The sequence below is a fragment of the Mixophyes fleayi genome, chromosome 2, assembly GCF_038048845.1.
Source record: "Mixophyes fleayi isolate aMixFle1 chromosome 2, aMixFle1.hap1, whole genome shotgun sequence".
Lineage (NCBI taxonomy): Eukaryota > Metazoa > Chordata > Amphibia > Anura > Limnodynastidae > Mixophyes > Mixophyes fleayi.
Window position 1 is genome coordinate 304,924,816 of NC_134403.1, and position 24,877 is coordinate 304,949,692.

At 41.0% G+C, this 24,877-nt stretch overlaps 1 protein-coding gene across 4 annotated transcripts in view; it reads right to left on the bottom strand.

Annotated features, from left to right (window-relative positions):
• The window catches only part of LOC142139147 (granulocyte-macrophage colony-stimulating factor receptor subunit alpha-like), a 122,217-nt gene that overhangs the window by 15,680 nt on the left and 81,660 nt on the right, over positions 1-24,877 (bottom strand). For all 4 annotated transcript variants that reach the window (XM_075196501.1, XM_075196502.1, XM_075196503.1 and 1 more), the window contains 2 exons: positions 17,542-17,675; positions 6,743-6,893 (listed from right to left, as the gene is read on the bottom strand). In XM_075196501.1, the coding sequence (XP_075052602.1) occupies positions 6,743-6,893; positions 17,542-17,675 (285 nt within the window). The remainder of the gene's footprint in view (positions 1-6,742; positions 6,894-17,541; positions 17,676-24,877) is intronic.

The window sequence follows — 24,877 nt, forward strand, 5'->3', positions numbered from 1 at the left end:
ACCACAACATGCAAGATATAAGAACTGAAGGCTGAAGTAAGCAAGAAGGAAATTAAAAACTGAGCCTTTGTTACTAAGCTCTAGCTAGTCCTCTCTGGTAAAAAGTTTAATTGAGGAAAAGTACGGCCTTTCTATCATAAGCAGCATTAACTTTTATGGCTGTTGGAGCAATGTCATGGTGTATTTATATGATGAGTACCGTAAGGAGTGTTAAGTGTTATAATAAATTTATAGTGAAAAACCATGATTATACGATACATGGAAAAAAGGGTATCATTTTAGATCAATGCTACTGTGGTAAGTGTCCTTATTGTGTTAGAAATTAAAGTAAACAATAATTATACTTTTGATGCCCACACAAATATACCTCACGTACATATTCAGAAAATCTAATTATATTCAATAAAAAGGTCATTAAAATTATATTAGTAACAAATACTTTAAAATGAAAGGGGTGAATTATAATGTGAGGTGACCTATATATGTTACATATGTGAGTATTAATTTTATATATATATATATATATATATATATATATATATATATATATATATATACATATATATCTAAATATATATATATATATATATATATATATAAATATGTATATATATATATATATATATATACATACATATATAAGTATGTATATATATATATATATGTGTATATATATATATATATATATATATATATATATATATATATATGTATATATATTACAAGGGCAGAGTGCCCTTATATTAAGGTTACATCTAAAAAATGACATTCTGCCATTGGAAATCGGTCAGGGGGGGGCATGGTGTTTGAGGGTCTACATTTTGAAAAGTATTAAAGCTATTAAGCTGAAATTTGGCATGAGAATTGAGAACTGTCCACAGGTGCCACATGCCAAATTTCAGAAAAAAAAGAATAAAAAATGACAACTTAGGAATAATCTAAAGTTCAAAATCTTGCTGTTTTTTTTCCACTTCCTGTTTTGCAAAAGTCACCGTTTTTCTATTTTATTTTTTTTGGGAGAGTGTAACTTAGTGTACAGGAGGTCTAAAGACTTGGGGTTTGTTTTATAATAAAGCTATTAGGGCTGAGGAGTGCCTTTGAGGTTTTAAAATTTTGAGAAAGTTATAGTTTTTTTTACAATTTGGTAAAATATGCCCCATTTTAAAGATAAAGGATTTCATAATGTTGCACATATTATTTAGAGGTTTGTGCTGGGTCTACTCAGACTGGCTTCACTTGAGAGCACAAACATGGCTGTGGCTAAAGGATTTTCACAAATCTATGAATTAGCAGCTCCACCATTTTGTGAGTGACAGCAATCTCACTCCATGATAGTGCTGAATCTGCAGCTAACCACAGGATGTGATGGCATACCATGTCTGTATTGCGCAAGTAACACGTCCATTAAGGTTTCTGCCTCAATCGTCATAATTTCATTGCTTTTGCAGTTTGAGTTGAAGAGTTTCAAACATTTCTTACATTGTAGATTGTGTACAAAGAACCTTCATTGGACATGTTAAACCGTAAGGTTTTTTGTCTATGGAATATATATATATATATATATATATATATATATATATATTAGAAATGCTCACTGACCCCCATGTTTTGGTTTTGGTTTTGGATCTGGATCACCTTAGGGTTTTGGTTTTGCCAATTTCGCTCTCATGTGTTTTGATTTTGTATTGCAAAATACATACATATATATATATATATATATATATATATATATATCTATATATATATATAGATATATATATATATATATATATATATACAAGTTAACCCGTGCATGATACTCATGCATTCTAGTCGAATCAAGCAACTTAAGGTGTTAAAAAGGTTCTTGACATGCATTTGGGGCTAGGCCAGGCCTCTTCAGGGGAAGAGCGTTACTTCCCGACGTAAGCGCCCTTTTTTAACGTGGTTTTGTCCACATGTCACCACCTCATCATTCTTTTCCATCACCTCATCCTTCATCTTCATCGCCACATCCTTAATCTCCATCGTCTTACTGTTCTAAAACCTCTCGATACACGTTTCTGCTAAACACCTTATCGCTGTGCTCAATCAGTCTTCCTTGAAGGGCAGTATTCATAACCTGCACTTTCACATCACTGCTTCTCCGTACTTGTGAAAATGCGACATACAATTGTCCATGACCAAACACAGGCTCTGGTAAATAAATACCCACACGGTCAAGAGTTTGAGCCCTCAACTCATAAATTTAGCCTTTACTACCCCTCCCACGGGGGGAATGGGGGATGATGGAAGTTAACTGACTTCACTATTATAATTTTTTTGTCAAATAATGTCAGTATACCAAATTTCATGTCAATTGGATGAGCCTTTTTTGATAAAATAGTTTTTTCCACACACACACACACACACACACACACACACACACACACACACAAACACACACACGCCGCTAGGCTTATATATGTTAGATATTTATCTTGGGACTGTATGATCAAACCTATTTACGTCTTGAAAAATAAATAGGACTTGGGATTGTAAGATAATACCTATTTATCTCAATCAGTATGATGGGAAATCTATGTTAGATAATGTCTAATAAAATAATCTAAAATCAGAAGTAGTGGCATATGAATTCTGTGATGTTTATGTTAAAAAGACACCGTAATTAATGTACTCATTCAGTCCTGTTGGAGCCAAACCATATAATGGAAGGTTCATTCACTCTCACTTTATAAGAGTTGTTGTGTCAAATCTCCTCCTCTGATGCCCATAATGTATCTTGTTAATAGCACAAGCTGTGAATTTGTTTATATTTCCTTGGTGTGTTGTGTGGTAATGTCTGGCCACCAAGGTGATTCGTCTCATCTTTTAAATGTCTGAAACTACATTGCATATTGACCCAATGTGTTCAAGTATTCTTTGTTTTAATGTTCGTGTAGTCGAAGTAATGTTTCTGACATATACACTGAATACAATACATACATTATGTTTATGTTTCTTTGTTACACACTGTTTAGTGTATTTAGAACATGTATTGTATATCTAGGAACCACTGAAAACACAAGTGCAAATATATATTGCATTGGATGAGTATACTAACCATATAACCATACTTACCATACATAGAGAGAAGAAGCAGAATTGGAGGAATGTCAGTATTATAATGAGTCTTAGTTAAACACAGTCATTGTCAATACTTTGGATGTTAAGTTGAGTTTTAGTATACTGGTATTGTTTTGACATGTTTAGATGTGGGGTGTCTAATAAGAAACAACTATTTTTGTTTCCATTGGTGGATTTGGCTTGAAAATGCTACAGATGGCAAAACACACTTAAGAATACAGACAGTTGACGCCATGTCCTGGCATGAATCTCTTACATAATCTGTTAAAACTGTGGTTAATGTATATAATTAATTAAATATTCAAGTGGGGAGATGTGAGAATTAACTTCGCAGTTGGCTAAGTTTAATACACAGCAATAACATCATATAATCAATCACTGTATATGAGCAATATACATCGAACAGCCACAACATTAAAGCCACCTGCCTAAAATTGTGTAGGACTGCCTCGTGCCGCCAAAACAGCTCTGATACATTGAGGCATGGACTCCACAAGACCTTTGAAGGTGTCCTGTGGTATCTGGCAGCAAGATTTTAGCAGCAGATACTTTAAGTCTTGTAAGTTGCGAGGTGGGGCCTTCATGGCTTGGACTTATTTTTCCAGCACATCCCACAGATGCTTGATCAGATTGAGAGCTGGGGAATTTGGAGGCCAAGTCAAAATCTTGAACTCTTTGTCATGTTCCTCAAACCATTCCTGAACAATTTTTGCAGTGTGGCAGTACGCATTACCCTGCTGATACAGGCCACTTCCATCAGTGAATACTGTTGCCAGGAAGGGGTATACTTGGTCTGCAACAATGTTTAGGTAGGTGGTACATATCAAAGTAACATGATTGCCAGAACCCATCGTCTCCCAGCAGAACATTGCCCAGAGCATCACACTGCCTCCGCCAGCTTGCCTTCTTCCCATAGTGGTTTTTGGTGTCATCTCTTCCACTGGGAAACGATGCAAACACTAACCAGCCATCTACATGATATAAAAGAAAACATGAATCATCAGACCAGGCCACCTTATTCCATTGCTCCATTGTCCAGTTCTGGTGCTCACATGCCCATCATAGGTGCTTTCGGTGGTGGACAGAGGTCAGCATAGGTACTCTGACCAGTCTGCGGCTACACAGCCTCATATGCAGTAAGCTGCTATACACTGTGTGTTCTGAAACCTTTCTATCATAGGCAGCATTAACTTTTTCAGCAATGTGTGCTACAGTAACTCTTCTGTGGGATTTGACCAGATAGGCTACCCTTCACTCCCCACATGCATCAATGAGCCTAGGAAGCCCATGACCCTGTAGCCAGTTCACTGGTTGTCCTTCCTTTGACCACTTTTGGTAGATACAAAACACTGCATACCAGGAACACCCCACAAGACCTGTTGTTTTGGAGATGCTCTGACCCATTCATTTAGCCATCACAATTTGGCTCTTGTCAAAGTCACTTAGATCCTTACACTTGCCCATTTTTCTGCTTCCAAAACATTAACTTCAAGAACTGACTGTTCATTTGCTGCCTAATATATCCCACCCTTTGCAATTGTAACAAGATAATCAATGTTATTGACTTCACTTGTCAGTGTTTTTAATGTTGTGGCTGATTGTTGTATAAGCCCTGTGGATAGTGTTGATATTAAAAAAAGACTGCTATGAGATAAGATACAAATACAGAATAATGAAGAAAACTGTTTGATAATAAAGAACTTGCAACAAAACACTGATCACTTAGTTTTCACATTTTTATTTTCTGCCAGGTCTCTGTAAATAGATAATAGATCTTGACCAATTTTAATGCATATCAATAAAATGTGTTTTTAAAGTTTTCTAGCGTAACAGTGTCCCCATAATGAATACTTTTCTTTTTGTACTGTAGGATGGTGCTGTATTATTCTGGGGAATACTACCAATACATGTAGAATCATCTGTCAATGATATTATATTAGAACATAGGAGAATTGAGATTGGGTTGACTGCTATGTACTTTCTGGTTTGGATTTTCACAATTTAGAAACTGTTGGCATATGGGAGCGCTTTGCTCCGCCTCCTGTGTTCCTATCGCAACCCGTTTCCTCGGTGGTCTAGGAGTGGGAAACCGGAAGTGGGGTAGGACCCCTATGTCCGTTTTGCGCTACTGCGCATGCCCAGACCCTACAAACTGGAAGTTTTCGCGCCAACACTTCCATCCAGACTGTATAGAGAATGGACGCAGCATTAGGAGCTGCGCACCTAGTATAATATAAAGTCCTCAGAGTGTCTAATACAGTAACTGGAGGATCCCTAGATATATAACGAGAGTCTGTGCCCACAACATAGTAATACTGGACGGCTGTGCAGCATGCCATGATTCCTGCCTGCATCTGTATATCTATACTGAGTGCATTACCAACTGCATATCTACATATAAGTGTGTACTGTATAACTGTATTGCCTCAACTACTCCTGTACTACAAGCAACTGTGAGTAACTGCATTCATCTGTTGTTATCATCTTTAAATAAACAGCAACCTGTTTAAGAAACAAAAGCATTGTGGCTTAACATCCACAATAACACCGCTGAACATCTTTATTAACATCAAAAGGTATAACCAACAGAAACATCAGGAGAAGATGTTAGAGATATATTGCAGTAGTAATGTGTTAGGAACAGCAGGTAACTGCTGTTTTCTTTTTGGCTGCTGCAGTGTTGTTTTCAGCCTGAGTGTGATCACCTGAACTCCTCTCATCTGCAGCACTATCTGACACCTGCCCCGATTGGCTAATACTGGTTTAAATAATTATCAGCTTCACTCTGCCTTTGCTGGCTATAGTGTTCACATGCTTGCTTCACTGTGCTCCTGGTTCCGTGATTAGTCTGCCAGTTTCCTGATTGATACCTGTTCTGACCTCTGCCTGAGTAGTGACCTTGCTTGTTTGCTTGTGGCCCTGACATCTACTTGAATTCGGACTCTGCCTTTTCATCTGAGAGATCTCCTCCCATCTGCAGGATCGTGGTGCCAGCTATTCGCTCCATAAGACTCAACTGAGCCAGCAGTGTTTCACAGTACAGATTTACTGCTCTATCTTGCTCCAGCATTTTCCCTGACACTGTGCTGCTCTCTAGCTCCATTTCAATCAGGCCACAGCTGGTACTACACCTCTTCTCCACACTGACAATCTGTTATGTTGGTGGAGGTTGGTACTTCATCCTGTTGCTAACTCAGCATTCCTGCTTTTATCTGGTCCAGGGTTTTCCCTGCTCAGCATCCCACTGTCAAGTCCTCTGTGGTGCCTACTTACCAGAGTTGAGTTATCACTACTTGAGAAGAAGTCCTGGGGACAACTGTGTACCAGCGAACATATCTGATTCTATGGGAAAGGGGGTTACTATAGGTGAAGCTCTCGTCAACAACAGGTTTCTGATAATTCAACTCGTAGGGTGATCCGTGATATAATGACTTACCGTACATTAAAAAGATTAAATGAAAATATTCAAATATTTGTCAATCACACAAACTGGCTACCTCCAATGTGTATAGGTGGTGAGTGTACTTTAAAATATATGTATCTTTGTTGGAAGATCGAACCCCAAACTATTGCGCAGACAGTATAAAACCCATTAAACATCTACAGTTATTTTTGAAATGAATTATGTTTTACTTGCCATGTATTTGTGGGTCACTCCATCTACTCCACTCCTCAGAATTTTCTGAACAGAAACTTTTCCATTTTACTCTCATGGTTACAGTAACTTCTTCATTTGAATAATATTTATCGGCTGTATAAGATGGTCCAGTTATGTCTTTATTAAGGCCCTAAAATTAAATGATTGCAGTAAGAATATGTCTGTAAAAAGCATGTTCAGACTTTTTTCACATTAAAGAAAATACAACTCATTTCACAAGTTCAATGTAGATCGTCACATAGAGATGCTTACATCGTGTTGTACAGACCCCTATTGGCAGCAAGTACAAAATGAAGTATATATTCATTGTAGCTAGTATACAATGTTAGACATTTTCTTGGTGATTCATGTACAGACTAGTCCTTCTCAGGTGCAAGTATACAAATAGTTTCAATTCCTCGTATCTAGCATACAATACAGACTCAAGTGTTCTGGCCAAAGGGGAGAACCACATCTCAGATTACTTGTATCTTTGGACATATTACTTTAATCAGAGCCCATGACTGCAGCTTCTAAGAGGTCTATTCAATGCTTTTAAAAAAAATCACACTTTTTAGTTTCATACTTTTCAATTCTTCATCTTTTTGAGCGTAAGGGACCAAAAAAAGAATTAATTTATGTACAGTATAGTTTACTAAAACATACAGTATATATATATATATATATATATATATATATATATATATATATATATATATTTCTTTTTAAGGATGAGGGCTCACACAAGTCATTAAAATTCCACAATTCTATTTTTAATGCATATCAATTTTTCAATGTTTCAGTCCTCTCTGGGACCTTCGTCATGAACTTCAAGGTAGTGAATAAGTTATTCATTCTTTTGGAGGTTGGAAATAAAAGATTTGTGAATTTTAAAGACTGGTGAGTGCCGTCTTCCTTAAAAAAAAAATGTACATTCAGTAACCTGAAAAATGGATCCATGAGGAAGCACCCCAGCAGGTTGTGATGGATACGTGAACGCAGACTTTATTTGAAACTATACCCAAATTTTCTATGGATGGCGGGAAAGACCCTATGTACCTGACGCATGCTACCCCTAAGTGCACACAATCTAGGATAATGGTAATGATTGAGGAACAATAAAGGCATGAAATGAATCAACAGGACTAAAAGTGTCAACTTCCTTGCCTACACTGATCAACACACTCGGCAATCACACACTGTTCACAGTAACATTTGCTAACTATTCACAATTGTCAAATAAATGCAATATCAATACAAGACACATTGGGTACTGTTGGTGCACAGACTATGTTGGTAATCTACATGTGGAGAGATCAAACATGTATATGGTCTGTAGATATGGAGACAAATCTGGTTATAGTGCGTGAGTTGGCTAACCGAGTTTACAAGCTATAGTCTCAGGTAACCTCTCCAAGGAAACTATATGTATAGGGTATATCACTGTTTTTGCAGGTGTTTCGAGTGGCTGAACTTAGATATGTACAATAGGTTTTATGTAGGGTAGTCGATAATATATGACACCAGACCGTATGTTACAAAAGGTTATACTTATCATGATTCCCAAAATTTGAAGTTCTGTTGCTATTTAACTTGCCAAGTCTTTTGCTTGAAGTCCTCTATGCTCACACAACATTCATTAAGTTCAGAAGTCTCCCTCTCTGGCCATGGACTAGTTTGATAGATCCACTGTACCAGGTACTCATAAGACTCCTCTGGAGGCCTCATCTGTTCAACTGTAATGTCTTTGCTGGACACTTCTCTACTCCCACATCAACAGATGGTGCTGCAGGATGTCTCTCCAGGTTGAATGTGCATTGGCACTCTTCTCACTGTGGCACCAGTCTCCCATGGTATCTCATACAGGGGACCATCTGGATTCCCTCTCCGGGACCTCAGCTGTGGATGACTTACTGTCTTTCCCATGCAGGAACTCTGCTCCCCCACCTCCTGACATCAAAAGCTTGTGCTCGGGCTGGTGGGGAATATAGTCCTTGGACAGACCATCACAGTGCAGAAGGTAGAGACTCCTGCAGCTAGGGTTACATCCTCCCACTGGTGAACTGGTACAAGTTTTTCTAATTTTGGTGCTTGTGCACATGCAAACAAGCAATATAGGATTAGTCTATCCTGCCTAGTACTAGCCACAATGTCAGACACACTTGAATTGTAACGCATTGCAAGAGGACCAAAGTAAGGCAATGGATACACACTGCTGGGTTGGGTAATAAATGGAAAAGCTAACCTATCATAGGTGAGCATCATAAGGGGTTTAATGTCCCATCTCAATCATGTGCACGCTTGGTAATATCACTCATCTTTCCTTGACTCTTCTTGCCCAACTTCTACTCTCCAGTCCACAACTATGACAGAACTTGAATCATCTTCAACTATTTTCTAATCAGCTCTAGGGCCAAAAGGTCTTTGTTCTTCGATAATGAGTCTCATAACAGGGTCAGATTGACTGGAGGCAATCCTCTCATTCTATTGGTGTGGAAGTCTCATAGAGTATTCGCTTTCATCATATCCCCATAGGTCATACAACTCAGATGTTGAGAACAACTGCTGAATGTCATTACCCTTATCATCTCTTGTTATCCCAAGGCTGCTTCTTAGTGTAAAATACAGATTCCACCTTGGCAGGGTCAGTTACAATCCCCTCTTGAATAACAACATGTCCCACATACGTCACTGTGATCAGATAAAACTTGCACTTAACCAGGGATAATTTTAACCTATGATCCACCAATCAATCTAGCACCTTGAACAACTGCCTATTGTGCTCTTGTAGAGTATGTCCAAACATGATTAGGTCAACAAGATAGACAAGCACTACTCTGAGGCCTAAATCTCCCATGACTTTATCTATTCACCCTTGAAAGGTAGCCAGTGGTACCCCTTGTGGCATCTGCTTGAAATGTTAGAATCCAATTGGGCAATTAACCCATTCCTCTCAGCGTCTTCCATAGTTATGGGGTACTGTTAGCAGTTCTACTACAGAGGACCACTGACTCGCCTGAAAACAATCCAAATGTTTGACATTATGAATCCCTTATTATTCCCATTACCTCTCTTACTCATAGGGGAGGCCAAGTCAAATCTTGGTCTAATGAAGCAGTTCTTGAATTTAAGGCTATCAAAGAAGCTTTTTCCTCGGCTCCTATCTTGACTCAGCCTGACCTGCATAAACCCTTCTTTTTGGAGGTTGACGCCTCTTCAGTAGGCATAAGGGCTATCCTGTCCCAAATTCCTATGGTACCCTCAGACCCTGTGGCTTTTTATCTAAAAAAATTTCCTCCACTGAATCTAATATGGTATTGGAGACAAGGAACTTCTAGTTATTAAACTCGCATTGGAAGAACGGCGCTACTTACTGGAGGGAGCTTGTTTTCCGGTTACCGCATTCACTGATCATAAAAACCTCATCTATTTACAATCCGGTCAATGTTTAAATTCACGACAGGCTCGTTGTTCTCTATTCTTCAGTTGTTTCCAGCTCAGTTTGACCTTCTGGTCAGGTTCCAAGAATTTAAGGCTGAGCTCTCTCACGTCCATCGATCCCTCTGACTTTATGACTTCCATGCCTGCCAAACCCATTAATAATCCTGAGAAGATTTTGTCATTGACTCAATCCTTCATCAAATCTCCTCCTGTCGGATGTTTCTTTGTTGATGTCCATTTGCGCTGCAAATTGCTAAATTGGGCACATTGTTCCAAAATTGCAAGACACGCTGGTATTAAGAAAACAGAGGCACTCCTGTCCCATTCTTACTGGTGGCCTTCCCTGATCTCTGATGCACGAAAGTTTATCCAGGCCTGTGAAGTGTGTGCAAGACACAAAACTCCTAGACAGCCCCAGCCGGACTCCTGCTTCCTCTTCCTATTGCAAAACATCCCTGGTCCAGCATGAGAATGGACTTTATTACCGATCTCCATAGCAGTCGTGGTCACACTTGCACATGGGTAATTTTTGTTCCTCTCAAGGGTCTACCTTCTGCCTCTGAGTTGGCATCCTTATTCATTCATCACATTTTTCGTCTGCATGGCTGCCCTCGGGAGATGTGGGGTGCAGTTTGTTTTCAGTTTTTGGAGGGCCTTCTGCAAACTTCTAGGAATTAATTTGAAGTTCTCCTCTGGATACTATCCCCAAACGAATGGTCAAACTGAGCGGGTCAACCAGAATTTGGAGTCCTACATTCAATGTTTTTGTTCTGAACAGCAATCCACGTGGTGTAAATTTATTCATTGGGCAGAATTCTCCCACAATAATCACCTGCATGATTTCACAGGTATTTTTTTTACCTTATTAGGGAGACACACAATCTGCCTACCTTCTCAGACTTACCTGACTCCATGGTACCGGCAGCTCAAGATCTGGTTCACAATTTTTTCTTAATCTGGTCTCAGGTGCAAACCAAGTTACAACAGCCTCTGGATTGTTACAAGCACTTTGCTGATCGCCACTGGAAGAACATCCCTGTACTCCCCTTTCTTAAACTCAAAGTACCGTCCATGAAATTTGCACCTCATTACATTGGACCTTATCCAATTGTTCAGGCGTTGAATGCCGTTACTTACAAACTCCGGTTACCCCCTTCTTTCTGAGTGCATAACTCTTTCCATATGTCTCTTCTTAAACCTCTTGTTATTAATGAATTCTCCAAGAGATCGCCTCCTCCTCCTCCTGTCAAGACCACGGCTATGAAGAGTTTGAAGTTGAACGCATTCTAAAAAAGCAAACTCTCCAAGGCAAATCACAATTATTGGTCCATTGAATGGGCTAAAGTCTTGATGAAAGATCCTGGGTCAAAAAAATGATCTCCATGCTCCTCGTCTCCTGGCCCAGATTTTGAGAGAAGAAGCCTCCAGTTCAGAGAGAGGGGTACTGTCAGGTGCCATCTCCGCACTGTCCTTACTAGCCAGGAACGGACGCATGCCTCCTGTGCTGTGTCGCGTCCCGTTGCCTAGCATAGGGACGTACTTCCGGGTCCGCGTCTCGTTGCTAGACAACGGGTAGCTTCACTTACCTGCTAGTTGGCAGACAGGTGCATCTGACCTCCGGAATCATTAACCACCTATCAGGGACCACATTAGAGTTTTTAAGGCACTTCCATCCTATAGTCTGGTGCCAGAGTATTGGTTACACCAGCTGCAGCGTTCTGTATCCTGTTCCCTTGCTCCTGTTATTTGCTACATTGGTTCCTGATTCCTAGCTTGTTTCTGACTGCTCTCTTGTCCTGCTATTTGGTTGTGTTGATATCTGGATTCTGACCTCTGGCTTGCTTCTGACCTACCCTCTGGATCACCCATGTGTACTGCACTATCGTTTGGTATCTGACTCGGGCTGTACGACCATCCCTGTTCTCTTTAGGTGCAATGTGTCACTCACCGGAGTGTGAGTGCCTCCACTCTGGTACGTGGTTCTCCATCTTTCCCGCTCACACCTGTGTGGAACCGCGGCCGTCCGCCATCCTGTCGCACTGGGCATGCGCAGGTCCCTTTATCAAATACACCTGACCACTAATGTGATTGATGGATCAATCAACCCTCCCTACTTAAGGCACCTGCAGCCTTAGGTAGTTGTTTGATCTTGAAGTCTCACTCCCAGTGAACTTCTATAGGTGTGTGCAGTTTCCAAACTGCTTCCAGCTCTACTCCTGTGTGCAGTTTCCAAACTGCTTCCAGCTCTACTCCTGTGTGCAGTTTCCAAACTGCTTCCAGCTCTACTCCTGTGTGCAGTTTCCAAACTTCTTCCAGCTCTACTCCTGTGTGCAGTTTCCAAACTGCTTCCAGCTCTACTCCTGTGTGCAGTTTCCAAACTGCTTCCAGCTCTACTTGTGTGTGCAGTTTCCAAACTGATTCCAGCTCTACTCGTGCTTCAGCTTCCATGCTGCTCCCTGCTCAACTCAGCTGCGGTTCCCATACCGCTACAACGCTTCACTTCTCAGCTGATTCCTGATCTACACAACTGGGTATGCTCTACTGACTATTGACTATTGCCTATTGCTCGCATACCAGTTGTATCCATTGTTGTTTGCTGCACAGGGTACAAGTACCCACATAGACTGTGTTACTGCATTGCTTCATTTAGGACAAGCTTTCACTCAAGCTATGATTTCTCCTCACGCTACTACTTAGCGTTATTGTGCATATCTGATGTGACCAGCTTCTCCTCCCTGCAAGGCATCTACTCCATACAGACTATTGATTGTGCCTTCCATCTCTGCCTCACAAGACATTGCTCTACTCGCGCTGTTTCCATACAGCCACAGTTTGCCTTTCAACTTCACTCTCCTGCACCTGGACAAGTCCTCATTCCTTCTCACAGCAGTGGTACAACTTGCTGCACGCAGACCACTGACTTCCCTGCTACCTACCCGCACCTGGACAAGTCCTCCTATCACAGCGGTGGTACAACTTGCTATACGCAGACCACTGACTACCCTGCTTCCTACCTGCACCAGTACTATTCTTCCCATCACTGCAGTGGTACAACTTGCTGTACGCAGACCACTGACTCCTCCTCTACCTACCATCACCTATCCACGTCCACTCCTCGTGTCTACATTATCTTCAGCCTCCAGTTTACTGCTCCAAGTCGCTGACTTTCCTCTAACCATAGCTGCAAGTCGCTGACTTCCTCAGACTATCTCTACTCTCCTGCTGTTGTGTCGCTTCAATCATTCACCTGCCTGCTTTGAGGTGCGTGCCATAACCCCGCCTCTCTAGCAGAGTTCCATCTGGTGAAACTCGGGTAAGCAACTCCTAGTGCCTGTGACAGTAAGATCAGGCCATGACAGACCCAGGATTAGAACCAACAGCTAAGGAGATGCTGCAGCATCTGATCACTCCGGTAGAACAACAGGATGTTGGGCAGCAACATATGTTCCAGTGTTTCCAGACTCTGGCCACCCTAGGAGTTCCTCTACAAACTGTTTCAACGACTGTTGAACCTCAAGCGCCTTCTCCTTCCCCAGTGCCATCCCAGGTGTCTACTGCTTCCACGCTACACCTGCCTACTCCCTCAAAATATGATGGAGATCCCAAGACGTGTAGAGGTTTTTTGAATCAGTGCTCTCTCCATTTCGAGCTTCAACCTCACCATTTTGCCACTCACCGTGCCAAGATTGCCTACCTCATTTCTCTGTTTTCCGGACAGGCTCTTGCGTGGGCCTCCCCTCTGTGGGAGAGAAATGACCCCCTATTGGATGATAGTGCACTCTTCATTTCCACGTTTCGCAAAATTTTGGATGAACCTGGCCGCGTTGTCTCTGCGGCTTCCAGCATTCTCCGACTACGCCAAGGATCACACTCTGTGGCCCAGTACGTCATTCAGTTTCGGATACTCGCCTCTGAACTACAGTGGAACACCGAGGACCTGATAGCTGCCTTCTGGCAGGGTCTGACGGATAAGATCAAAGACGCACTGACCACACAAGAGTTACCCTCCTCCTTGGAATATTTAATTTCCCTATGTCATAGGGTAGACATGAGATTCCATGAGAGGGAGTCTGAAAGAACAAGCACCTCTAAGGGGTTCACTTGCCCATCACCTCAAGTTCGTCACCTTCCCCCTCCAGTGGAACCCATGGAGGTAGGACGTTCTAAGTTAACATCTAGAGAGAGGGATCGACGAATACAAAATAGACTCTGCATATATTGTGCTGACCCTACTCACAGCCTGAACTCATGTCCTAAGAAGTCGGGAAATGCCAGGCCCTAACCAGTTCTGGAGAGGTAAGGTTAGGGTCCCTGGACTCCTCTCCATCTTCTATGGATTCCAAAGTGTGTGCATTTGATGTTACCATCTTCTCAGCCACTAAATCTTTTATCTCTCAAGAACTTCTGGATTCCGGCGCTGCCGGCAACTTTATCTCCAGTGCTCTTGTTAACCAGTGGTCCCTACCAGTGGCCCCGTTAAAAACCGCCATAGCAGTCACCGCTATAGATGGCTCTCGCATCATTAATGGACTTATCACCCACTGTACGACTCCTTTGACCCTTCAAATTGGAGCCTTACACCGAGAGAAAATCTCTTTGCTGGTCCTTCCTGCTACTACTAGTCCCATCGTTCTTGGCCTTCCATGGCTTCAGCTTCATTCACCACAAGTTGATTGGAGTACTCCCCAAGTCACATCCTGGGGCCCGGATTGTCATCATAGATGCCTAACCCCAGTGGTACCACTCAAAATCAACAGATCATCTATAACACCTGGTCCTCTGGGCCTTCCTCCACAGTATGCCCCGTTCGCTGACGTGTTCGATAAGGCGCAATCTGAACGCCTGCCACCTCATCGGGCATGGGATTGTCCCATAGATTTACTACCTGGCAAAAACCCTCCAAGGGGCCGTGTATACCCTCTCTTGCTACCAGAGACACAGGCTATGTCAGAGTATATCAAGGACAACCTTCATCGCGGATTCATTCGACCTTCCAGCTCTCCCGCTGGAGCGGGCTTCTTTTTCGTGAAAAAGAAAGATGGGACCTTAAGACCCTGCATTGATTATCGGGGGCTCAATGCCAGAACCGTAAAAAATCGGTACCCGATTCCTCTTATCACCGAACTCTTTGATCGTATAAAAGGTGCTCAGATTTTTACCAAACTTGATCTCCGTGGCGCTTACAACCTAATCCGGATCAAGTCAGGCGACGAATGGAAGACAGCATTCAACACCAGGGATGGGCATTACGAATACCTAGTTATGCCCTTTGGACTGTCTAATGCCCCAGCTGTCTTCCAAGGATTCGTGAATGAGATCTTCTGGGACCTATTATACGTGTGTGTTGTAGTCTATCTGGACGACATTTTAATCTTCTCTCAAGATCTTGTCTCCCACCATCAACATGTGGCAGAAGTTCTCTCCAGACTGCGGAAGAACCTCCTATTTTGCAAATTAGAAAAATGCTCCTTCGAATTATCCCAAATTCCATTCTTGGGATACATCGTGTCCGGAGTAGGTCTGGAGATGGACCCAGACAAAGTTAATGCCGTTCTACTTTGGCCCCAGCCAACTACCCTCAGGGCTATACAACGCTTCCTGGGGTTTGCGAATTATTACAGACGTTTTATCCTGAACTTCTCATCTATTGCTTCTCCTATTGTGGCCCTGACCAAGAAGGGCGCCAATACTAAACACTGGTCCTCCGAGGCCCTTCACGCTTTCCAAAGCCTTAAAGAAGCATTTTCTACCGCCCATGTTCTTCGGCAGCCTGACGTAAACCTTCCCTTCTTTCTCGAGGTGGACGCCTCCAATGTCGGACTAGGAGCTATTCTCTCCCAAAGATCTGAGCAACAGAAATTCCATCCTTGTGCCTTCTACTCCCGGGGTCTTCTACCCGCGGAAAAGAACTACACCATCGGTGACAAAGAACTGTTGGCAATAAAAGTCGCATTGGAGGAGTGGAGATATCTACTGGAGGGGGCTCATTATCCGGTAACCATCTTCACCGACCACAAAAATCTCCTCTATTTACAAACAGCCCAATGTCTAATCCCTCGACAGGCGAGGTGGTCACTTTTCTTTTCTCGCTTCGAACTCATAACGTTCAAACCTGCTGCAAAGAACAGGAAAGCAGATGCTTTATCCCGGGCATTTGCTCCTCCTTCTGACATCTTGGATTCTTCCGATCATCCTATACTGGATCCCAAATGTGTGACTTTGGCCACTTCGTCCACCAATGTGCTACCGTTTGGGAGAACTCTTGTTCCGCCATCTCTACGCAAGAGAATATTGTCATGGTACCATTCTTCACGCTTCTCTGGACATTCTGGTGAACGAAAGACTTTTGAGATCAGTATTTAACTTATGTTCAAAACAGAAAACTAATTTTCACCCCTTGCATTGTAACATGGTTTTGTCCAGGAGACTGAAATAAGATATTTCTTAATTTAAGATCCTTAATGAATCAGGAACCTAGTGTTGGAGGTTTACAATTTCTTCCTTAAACCTGAATATTGTTGTAGACCCTCTCCTATACCCAAGAGTCCCTACATTTTCCTCAAAACCATTCAAATGAAAATAGAGATTTAAATTACTTTTTGTAGCTACAAATTTGTAGGAGGTTATCTTTCCATACCTCGGCACTAGCTGAAGTCCTTACATAAGGCATTAACAAGCAGAGCACAGGTTAAATTTAGGAAAATTGAACCTTCCGATCACTCTTGAATTCAAGCCCAGAAGACACTACCTAGAACTCAAGTGAAGTAATCTTTATTGAGAAAACTCACCTTCCATGGATTTTATTTTGATCCAACTTATGATTTGACATCAATATAGACAAAGGTAGGCTCTGCTCCACTGAAATGTGTGTATCTACAGATTAAAATGTGCCTTTTAAAATTACAATGTTCCATATCTGTGTGTACTTTCACTTTTTATGTTTCTGGCATAAAGTGAATGATGATTGTTTGAAAAATTGTGTTTTATTAAGACCTACTAATGAGCCAGTTTTGCTCCCATTCTTGGCCATTTCACTGGAATCCAAGGCTATCTGTGACAGCTGGGTTTCGGACATGGAGCTGTGAGCTGGAAATTATGGCCACCATATCAGGTAGATGTAAATAAAATTGCGCTGAAGACAAATTAACCGGGGATGGCAAGAGATTCCCACTAAAAACTTTTCTTTTACTGGAACATATTTTTGAGACCTATACATTCTTCTTATTATTATTAGAATTAATAACTTTAATGTATATCACCAACATATTCCACAGCACAGTACATAACAGTGATATTTTATGCTTAGCATTTTCATGTATATATTTATGGCTAAATGATACAAAGTAAATAGTTACCACCTCTCCATTGATGCTTATATCGTATTGAAAGCACTTATCCGGTTCATAGTTGTGTGTGTTTGGCCTCTCCCATTTAATTTCAAGTAGATTTGAATTATAACTCAGCATTATGTTTCTTGGAGGATCTAAAGTTACTGGAAATAAGAGCATTTGTTAAAATTACATAAATATATGTGCACACACTTTTCTAATTAAGGAACAAATGTAATTAAATGCAATAAAAATGTTCTAGTGACACATAAATAACCGCATGTACTTTATTTCTTATAATACAAGCAAGATGGGTATGACAGGTTTGAAACAGTCGGTGAATTACAACTATACAGTAGGTGTAGTACTCTGCTGTGGATGCTATAGACATAAATCATGGTATATGATCAAACTCATAGTAATGTGTATATAGTGGCAGTGCCTATATTGCATAGTGGTTACACAGCAGATGTATAATGCCTATATAGTGAATTCATTAAAGGTCTACAGTTGCTATATTGTGGCTTTACAGTGAGTGCATAATAACTGTACTGGAATTGCATTGATACATAGGGACTGCTTCATTATTGAATGCAATGTGAACACAAATATCCATTTTAAAAAAATGCACATAGGCCCATATTCAAATACAAGCAGATCTCAATATGTTTCCATTTGAATAGCGTTCCGATATGAATTACATGCATTGCATTCATTAGCATAAGTCCCATTCTGTCGCATGTGCAGTGCTTCTTCACTCAAGATACGGCATGCAAATGGACTTACATCCGAAGATTAATCAGGACCATAGTGGTTTTCTATGTGTGTACTTGTATTTCTATACTTGTCTTGACGCTAACCTGTTTACACACCAACACTGTGGGGACCTCAGCCATAGTGAGGCCACAAATGAAGTCCCCACAAAACTGACTATGCTAGCCAATGTAGGAGACCTTATATACATAATATACCCACCATCAAAATCTGGTGTGTCCCAAAGAGACACTTTTGTCTTACAGAAAGTGTGTGTGTTTATGCCGTGGAGGGGAATGGGAATGCAATCCACCAATGGCTGCCAGTGGAACTGCAGGCTCCTACACATATTTAATTACATGTCCTCTGCTTCATCATAGAACAGCAAGGGTCCACAATGTGCCATAAGTAAAGGGGATTGCAGCTTTCCCTCCTTTTTACACATAATGAGAATCAGAGAGAGAAAAACTATTAGAGCCTTTTCCTGCCAAAGGGAAGGTAGGAACAGTGAGGTATGACACAGCCCTGAGGTCTAAATATGAATATGCTCAATGGCGGGGGTGGAGGGTCCGATTATAGCCTGGAGAGAGCAGTGAAGACGAGTATATACGTGAACCTTCAGAAGAGAGTGGATCAGACACCAGCCACAGGAGTGTGGAGGTACCATTGCTGGGAAGAGGAATACAAAGCAAGACCACAGAGACTTGTTCTATACACAATGATTCTCTACATGATGGCAGTGGTGTTCTAAACACAGAAGGTCGAAAATAGGATATGGTGTTCGTCCAAACATTATCCGAAAAAAAGTGATGGATCCAGAGTGTATAACAGAAAGCAGTTCTGCCTGTACTGTGAGAAATCTGTCTCAAAAATCACCCAGTATATCATGCATGTTCACTGTAATGAGACTAAAGTTGCCTGGACACTTAAATTTCCCAAGAATGCCTACAAATGGTACATGAAATTTGAATATCTACAATAGATGCAACTTTCCACACAACTCCGAAGACAGGATGCGAGTCCATGCAACAACCCGAAAAAGACAAGGTTCCCAAATGTTTCATGTATTCTGCAGCTTGCCATGATTTATTTTCACAAAAATACCTTTTGCGACACATGAAGAAATGTTAAAAGGGCAAAAATCCAGACATGGCAGAAACAGAGTTCAGTCTCTATGTGCCTGAGCTCAGCCTGTTTCCCCTGACCTCCATAGCTGCTTTTGGAAGCTTTTGAATGACATGCGCCAAGATTACATTTTATTCACAATAAAAATGACAGATGTGTCATGCAGATGGGGTAGCATCTTTACTACTGGGTCAGATCAGATGTCAGTAAACATAGGTAAATCCGTCAGAAACTTCATTGTATGGGTGTCACTCACCAGACTGTGAGTGCTTCTTCCCGTGTGTTTAGGAACCGTGGCCGTCCACCATCCTGAGGGTCTGCGCATGTGCAGCCCTTTCAAACCTTCTGTTCATGTTCCTTTTAGTTAATTGGCTGATCAGGCAACACTCCCTATTTAAAGCACCTGAGTTCCATACCTTGTTGCCTGATCTTGGAGTCTCATTCCCATGAGCCTCTGAAGGTGTTCCTGTGTTCCTCGTGTATTCAGCCCTGCTGATTCCTGTGGTTTCCAGACCACTTCAACTTTCCTGTGGTTTCCAGACCACTTCGACTCTCCTGTGTTTCATCGTGACTGTATTAGCTGATTCCTATCCGCTGCCTCCGTGCACTACAGTTATCAACTCACTTCAACTCTCCTGTGTTTCATCGTGACTGTATTAGCTGATTCCTATCCGCTGCCTTCGTGCACTACAGTTATCAACTCACTTCAACTCTCCTGTGTTTCATCGAGACTGCACCAGCTGATTCCTATCCGCTACCTCCATGTATCTGCAGTGTCCTGCTTGCCGCTACCCTTCAGTTCTATTCGTGTCTGCAGCCAGCTGATCCGCTCTCCGTGCTTCTACAGTGTTCCTGCCTGTGTCAACTCGCCTGTCTGCATCGGATCAACGCCTCGCTGCTTTCATCTCGTCTAGACCATCTCTACACTTCAGTGTTCTCCAGGTGTCCAGTTCTATATACTACTGCTTCCTGAGTATTTGTTCCTATCTCTGCTGGTCTACCTACCTGTGCGCTGCACCTACTTGATTACCGCTTCTACCCTCCTGGGACTTCGCATCCTGCCGGCCTCCAGCCGTTCAGGTATCTCTGCACTCCTGTCTGACAGCCTGCTCCTGAACCACGGTATGCATACTTCTCATTGACTGTGCTGGTGTATTGCATATCTTGCTGGACTGAGTTGTTCTCCTGTGGAGTTTACTATCCGCTGAGACTATTGCCATCATTTGACTGTGTTACCTTTTGCCCGGATAGTTCCTGTGACTTTGTATTATTGTGCAGTGCTGTTCAGTCATTACTATATTGTGCATATCATCGTGGGATCAAGTTCAGTGTGCCCGTGTATACTCTGTTTTGCATTTCTCTCCCCGTGCTCCTCCTCACATATATATTCAGTGGTACAACTTGCTAGAGGCAGACCACTGATCCCTGTTTCCCGAGTCACCTGTTTCTAGTATCCTTTCACATAGCAGTGGTACAACTTGCTAATGCAGACCACTGACTTCCCGGATACCTCCACCTGGATTCCATTCCTTCACATAGACAGCGGTACAACTTGCTAAACGCAGACCGCTGACTCTCATCACCTCCTCGTTGCTGCTGGACATTCCTCCTCACTATAGCAGTGGTACAACTTGCTACCGCAGACCACTGACTACCCTCACGTTTCCTTTGTCCATTCAGTTCCTCGTGTACTACTACCTGTATATTACCAGTGCTGCTAGTCATAGACTTTCCACGAGCATTCTCTACCATCTGCTGTCTCCTGTTCCGTGATCACCCCGCTACCAGAGTACCATATTACCATCTATACTGCTCTGGTAAGTCCATCACCTGGTGATCCCTGGGTAAAGACTCCTAGTGCCCGTGACAATGGGATCCGAGGAGAGCAGAGTGATCACACAGCTGCTTCTTTGGTGCGTTTCACCGTGGAACATACGCGTCACTTCTGGTTCCATCTGTGGCCAATAGGTGTTAAGTGGGTGGGGAACCAACGCGTTTTGTCCAGAGACTTTCTCAAGGGATTTTTCCGGAAGTGACGAAACCGGAAGCGAAACGCGCGTTCCACCGTGGAACACACGTGCCTCACCAAGGAAGCAGCTGTGCAATCACTCCGCTCTCCTCGGATCCCATACACCATCTGGAGCTGTAGCTCAAACTACTAATCGCAAGTACGCTATTTCCTAAATGAGATTGATCGCTGATAACCCAATACATTCACTTAGGAATATGAATGTTTGCATTCTGGACTGCAATATGTTGAGGTTATCCACAGATTGAACATTTTTCACCTTGGAATCAGCTTCCCATCTGTATTCTTTCTCAACCATATAATCAATAACATCTATATGGACATACAGGTTCAATGAAATTGTGACCTCAATAGGTTCATCTATTTTTACTCTACTGTGGATTACTAGGACTTGTTGGCTGATGATTATTAATTACATGACATTAGCATCATTATACCAGCATATGATATATATGTCAATATTTATATGTTAAGTCTTAATGCACAATTGGTTTATTCCTTATCATTATCTGCCACATCTATGAACAGACTGGTTCTTTTTAGGTTTATACCATTTTAAGGTTCTTAATATGTTTTAATAAAGTGTTGATTCATCTACACCGAAGGATATAGTTTTCATATATACATAACAGTCTAACAGTGGTAAAGTGTTTTACCAAACCCCTGGCTGGATACCAATTAAGCACATTAGGACTACACCACATTTATTGAGAAATATTTGGAAATCAATGAGCGAATAGAATCTTGCTTTATTTGTATTTATAGGGAGGGATCCCTAATTCTTTTTGCAGCTCTTGCAATCACTGGGAGTTGAGCGCAACCCCCTTTCCTATATTCATTTGATTGTCGTTTTGGGCGTTAGAAAAGGGGTGTCCCTATGAGGCATGTTCCATAGTATGTGTGAGTAGTGGTACTTTTACTTCTTTTACTATTTTTTGCTACTTTTACATTATGTATAGGACCACTTTACTCCTTCTCCTAGTTTTCTTTCTGTAGCAATCCCATCCCCATGTGTTCTTTTCTTGTCTGTGTGTGTGTGTTCATTGACTGTTTCCATGTGATCCCTGTCTCATGTGTACTATGTCCTAGTTCTTCTTTCCTCTATGATACCTTCTATCTTTCATGTGTTCCATACCTGTGGTTCCCATCCGCATGTGTCCTATATGGCATTCCCATAGCATTCCATAGTTGTAGTTAGGGGGGTGGAAAGAAATTCTTGCCTATTTCATATCTAGGGTGAAAGAAAGACTGCCATTTCGTCCAGGGGGCGCTCACGAGCACACAAACACTTTTAACTTTTTCAGTCTCTCCCAAAACAAACAATACCGGTGACAAATAGTTCAAGATCACACATTCTCTGACAATGGGTACTCTATAAAATTCTAATAGTGGAGTTTTATTTTCTTAAAATAGTGTCAAATAAATGTCATGTTTTATAAAAACAATAACATAATTTTCAGTTTGTAACCAATCTTCAAATCACATGCAAATTAGCAAAAGTGAGTGAGGATGGTTTCTGCGTACACTAAAGGAAAATAAACACTTTTATAGACATGTCTTATAATTGACACTAAAAAAACAGGAAAGAAAAGTGATAATATTTTCTAAAAATGATTTATCAGCATAGATTTCATCACTATATTGTATGGCCAATTTTGAAGACAATTTGAACCAAAGCCAAAAATTACACTAAAGATGGTTTTCTTACCTATAATGTCAATGTTTGATCATACTGTATGTGACTGCCAACTCTCGTATTGATGAATAACCCCATAGATTATTTTATTTTTTTATGTCCAAAATCTTAAAAAATAACTACATTTAAAATTTCAAGGTGCACGCCTACATTTCACCCTTGGGAAACTCCACAGCAAAATCGTTGTGCGCCCAGTTTTGACATTATGTCAAAGTCTATGGATTAAATGAATGAAAAATCAAGTGTATTTGAGGAGTGAGTGCCCATCCACCATGCAAGGATCACCTATAGAAATGTGTTCTTTTTAACCCTTAATTTCCTTTTAATAATCTTACTCCACATAAAAAATACTATTTTTTTGCACAGCTATGCAAAACTAGGCACTTTGGTGCACTCACTACTGCACGATCACATCAGAAATCTAATTTATGTCCCCATCTGTGGTTTCCTGAAAGGGATGGAAATCAGCCAGTAACAGTTGCTTGTCTTTTTGGCTATAGAAAATAAAAACTGAGCATAGTCTGTAATAACAGTATAGTCAGAAAATGGTATTAAAATATATTTACATGAACTCTATATATTATTTGTAAAAAAAATATTTATCTCTAATTTATGTAGTGCCATAAACTCCATTATACGACCAAAAGTGGTCAATTCAAATTATTGAAAAAATAAAAACTGACACACAAAGGCAGATGTTATCAAATAACAATGGTACAAATCGCAAAATCATACAATGGTCATGATATGTGAACTATATTTTTATTTATTTAAATTAAAAGTTTTAGTCACAGTTCGTCTTTCTCTTATTGTTCATTTTTTATATTTGACTTTATTACATGTGCCAGCAGGTCTGTCTCAATATCCAAAAGTTTGAAAACCACTGGAGCGGTCATTGTCTTGGTAGGGTGGCCATATTGAGTCCTCTTTCTACAGATAAAACCACACTGCTGCATCAACTTGCCAACATTACCAGCTGTGAACAAAGTGGTGCTAAAAGCAACTTGTATTAATCAGTTCAAACTTGGTAACCTCGGGTTTGTGATGCGGCAGAGGGGGTCCATCCTAAACATAGAACTCATTACTGCAAGTCTACCGAGGAGTTCATAAAGGTAACCCAACCTAGAGAGAATATATATGGTTACAGATAGAATAAGAGTTGTATTAAAAAAAAGATGATCTGTGCTCATTTTAGATATTTAAATAAAAAAAAAATCATAGAGTATGTGGGGTTTTCCTTTAAACAAACTTTAAACTAAAAAGTTTTTAAACTATTTTTTCTAAAAATTACTTTTCAAACTATTTCTTTTAATTCAATTAGTGGTGGAACTACCATTGGTGCAGCAGATGCGGTACTCAGGGGCCCATGGAATTAATGGGGCCCGCTGCACGGGAAACTAGCGAGATGTATGCTCTGGTTTTCCCCACGCCTCCCTGCACCAGGGCCCACAGCTCGCTAGTTCCACCTCTGACTTCAATGTCACTATTTATTTCTGTGGAAACAAAATATAGCTTTCAGAAACAAATGAGTTCACAATAAAGACATTGTATAACATGCAATACAAATTTTACACTACTTTAATATTAAATATAATATAAAATATAAATGTTTTTTTTGGTTTTTTTTTACAGAATAACCCCATAAAGCTACTTTTGTGGAATGAGATGCAATTGTATCCACAGATCAGTACTGTGTCACACAGGACTTGGTGGAAAGCACCATAGCAAAATAAAAAGGTTGGTTAGTGAAAGTTTCAAGAACA